At 31.0% G+C, this 2,797-nt stretch overlaps 1 protein-coding gene across 1 annotated transcript; it reads right to left on the bottom strand.

Moving 5' to 3' along the window:
* Window positions 1-1,268: 1,268 nt before the first annotated feature.
* LOC109588740 (uncharacterized) lies at window positions 1,269-2,791 on the bottom strand. Its single transcript, XM_020004859.1, has 4 exons — window positions 2,688-2,791; window positions 2,496-2,541; window positions 2,208-2,454; window positions 1,269-1,503 (listed from the first exon to the last, which is right to left on the bottom strand). The coding sequence occupies exons 2-4, from the start codon at window positions 2,510-2,512 to the stop codon at window positions 1,390-1,392; spliced, it is 378 nt and encodes a 125-aa protein (XP_019860418.1). The 5' UTR covers window positions 2,513-2,541; window positions 2,688-2,791; the 3' UTR covers window positions 1,269-1,389.
* Window positions 2,792-2,797: the final 6 nt, after the last annotated feature.

Below are 2,797 nucleotides of genomic sequence, written 5' to 3'. Positions count from 1 at the left end.
TAGTACGAGGGTGTGTTTACACCTTATGATAACTGATTACATTCATGTTCCATTTAACTAAAAATAATGTTGTCATAAGCAGTTAATAACATATACAGCTGATTGAATGACAATCAAGTAAAATAGATGATTTTGTTATTTTCTTCTACAGCCACCTTTCTCTTCCCATTTCAAGTTATATAATATATCCTAATGTCATTGATTCTTATTACCAGCTCCTACCTATCACTACATCCAACTTATACTTGCATTATTTTACAATAGGATCAAGGACTATATGAGTTGTTTATAACAATTATAGAAATACCATCATTAACACTTAACAGATGGAGTACTTTAACTGTTTCCTTCAGTTAGTATTTAAAAATGCAGCATATGAATCAGCTAGTGCTGTAGAGCATTGGTACATATATCTACATATTGTATATTAACATTTAACAACAGTCTACTTTACTTATGCCATAGGTGATAATGAATTGGTTAACAACCATGTGTAGTAAAAATTTTTGTGAAGATGTAAATTTACTGAAGTTAAACAACAACCTGCAGACCACAAGCACATGCATTAAACTAGTGGCAGTGTAATGTCAGCCTTCATTTTGCAAAAATTTGACTTTGTGAATCGCTACTAAAGAAATATTCCTAATAATTTTATTATTATTATATAGTTATTTTTCTCAGTATATGATTGTCAGCATCACATGCTTCATAATTAATAAACAATCAATAATACATACATGTAAATATGGTATGAGTCCATTATTGTATGCTAGTAAATTAACAATGTGTCAGTTCATGTTCTTTTGCTGTGAAAAGTTTGAACAGATTCTGATTAGAATTGGATTTCCATGAATTTTTTAATTTGTTCAAAAATCAAGCCGAAATTTCTGTACTATGGTACTAGAACTACTGGGTTTTCAATCAAGTTTTATAAAAAAATTGCTAGAAAAAAAATTCATTTTTATGAGTTTTTCTGATACATACGCATGTTCTTATGCTGTGTAGAAATTTTGAGAGGATTCCAATTAAAAGTATAGAATTTTCTATGAATTTTAAAGTTTGCTTAACAAAGTTCTTGTACTGTTAGAGTAGTACAAAAGTCTTCAAAAAATGGATACAAGACAATTTTAATTTCTATTACATTTCTTCATGCACATAACTGTCTTTTTGTTGTGTGAAAATTTGAGCTGATTTTGATAAAAACTTGATTGATGATTTTGACATTCCATTGGAACCCACCTTGATTATCATGATTCAGCTAAGGGGTCTGTATTTTAAAAATTAATGTAAAAAGAACATTAAATCTACATAGTATTCAGCAAAAAGTATAATGGCATGTACATAATAATACTTCTGTTCTGTCTCTAGGTTATAAAACTTCATTCCTCTTTAATTATGAATGTCAGAATAAATGACATTGACTGCAATATTTTCGGTGAAGATGCCACCCTGTGTACTTGCTGGGTCAAGATCAGCATACACTATGCCATCACCTCTCTTCTTCTACAATAAAAAATGCAATAGATGTTATAAAAGGTGTAGGAAACTACTACCATCCCCAGCAAAAATAATATACCATTAAGAATAATTGGAATTACAGTGTGAACATAGACTTGCTGCAGTGAATCATAAAAAATCTCTACAATTCTATACTGTCGCTTTGCGTAGGTAAAGACTAGTTTTTTAGTGTCTATTTGAAAGCCAACCACATAAATTCAAAGTACATATAGCATACTCATTCTGAATAGGTTCAGCGCCCAATCTAAATTGCGTTTAGCTGCTTATGATATTGTTTACACAAAACAAACATGTTTATAACAGCTGCAATGTAATAACAGCATTCAAAATCTACATTTACACGTGCAGTATTATTAGTATGGCCATCATTTGCTAATCTACTATGTAAGGTGATGTTATGGTAATAAATGACTAATAATGCACTTTGGTTGTGTACACAGTTTTTGATAGCTTTTCATTTACAAATGATAACACAATTTTACCTGTGTAACATGTAGTGTTGTTTTAGTTACACAATTTACTTAATATGCTGATACTACTAGCATCACAATGAGCTATAACATCATTTCTACATTGCATTACTTCAAAATCCTACTCTATATTCATTGTGTTATTGTGACATTATAAAATGCAATCTAAAGTTGCATTTGGCATATAGCATGGTTAGATATGTACATCATTGAACTCACCCTTTCTTTATCAACTTGAGCATATACTACTTGTTTTTGTGGCTCTTTCTTCTTATCCACTTCAGCATATAAATAACCCAAATTAGGTGCTTGTGTCCTTTGTATAATACAAGGATCCTGATACATATATGTAGGCATCTCAAGCTGAGAAGGAGGATGTCTCATTGAGGTTGGTGCTGCATCTCTTGTAATGTCTTCACTGGCCATAGCCTCTTCATATATAGGGCTAGCCTGACTATTCTCAGGACTAAACAAGAAAATTATAATAATCTCACAATTGTAACTCACTTTGAGTATCTACTCATAGTTACTAATGCAATAGGCTCTGATGAATCTAAAGGAAGAAATGTGCTTTAATAATAATTAATGTGTATATTGTGTGCATAATTAGAAGCTTGTGAAATTGGCCTAGCTTTTTCACTTTAATTAAAAATTAGAATAAAGATATTTCTGTGCTTTATATTATGTGAAAAAACTGACCTTTCTCTCCTTTCCAAGGTTTACGCCAAATCAGGCAACCAACAGTAATGAGTATCAGTATAATGATGACAATAACTGCTAAACCAGCTCCTATACCAGCATACACTGAA

This window comes from Amphimedon queenslandica, unplaced genomic scaffold, assembly GCF_000090795.2.
Source record: "Amphimedon queenslandica unplaced genomic scaffold, v1.1 AMPQUscaffold_11899, whole genome shotgun sequence".
Taxonomy (NCBI): Eukaryota; Metazoa; Porifera; class Demospongiae; order Haplosclerida; family Niphatidae; genus Amphimedon; species Amphimedon queenslandica.
The sequence above is the reverse complement of the archived record's forward strand: the minus strand, read 5'-3'. Positions and strand labels throughout refer to the sequence as shown.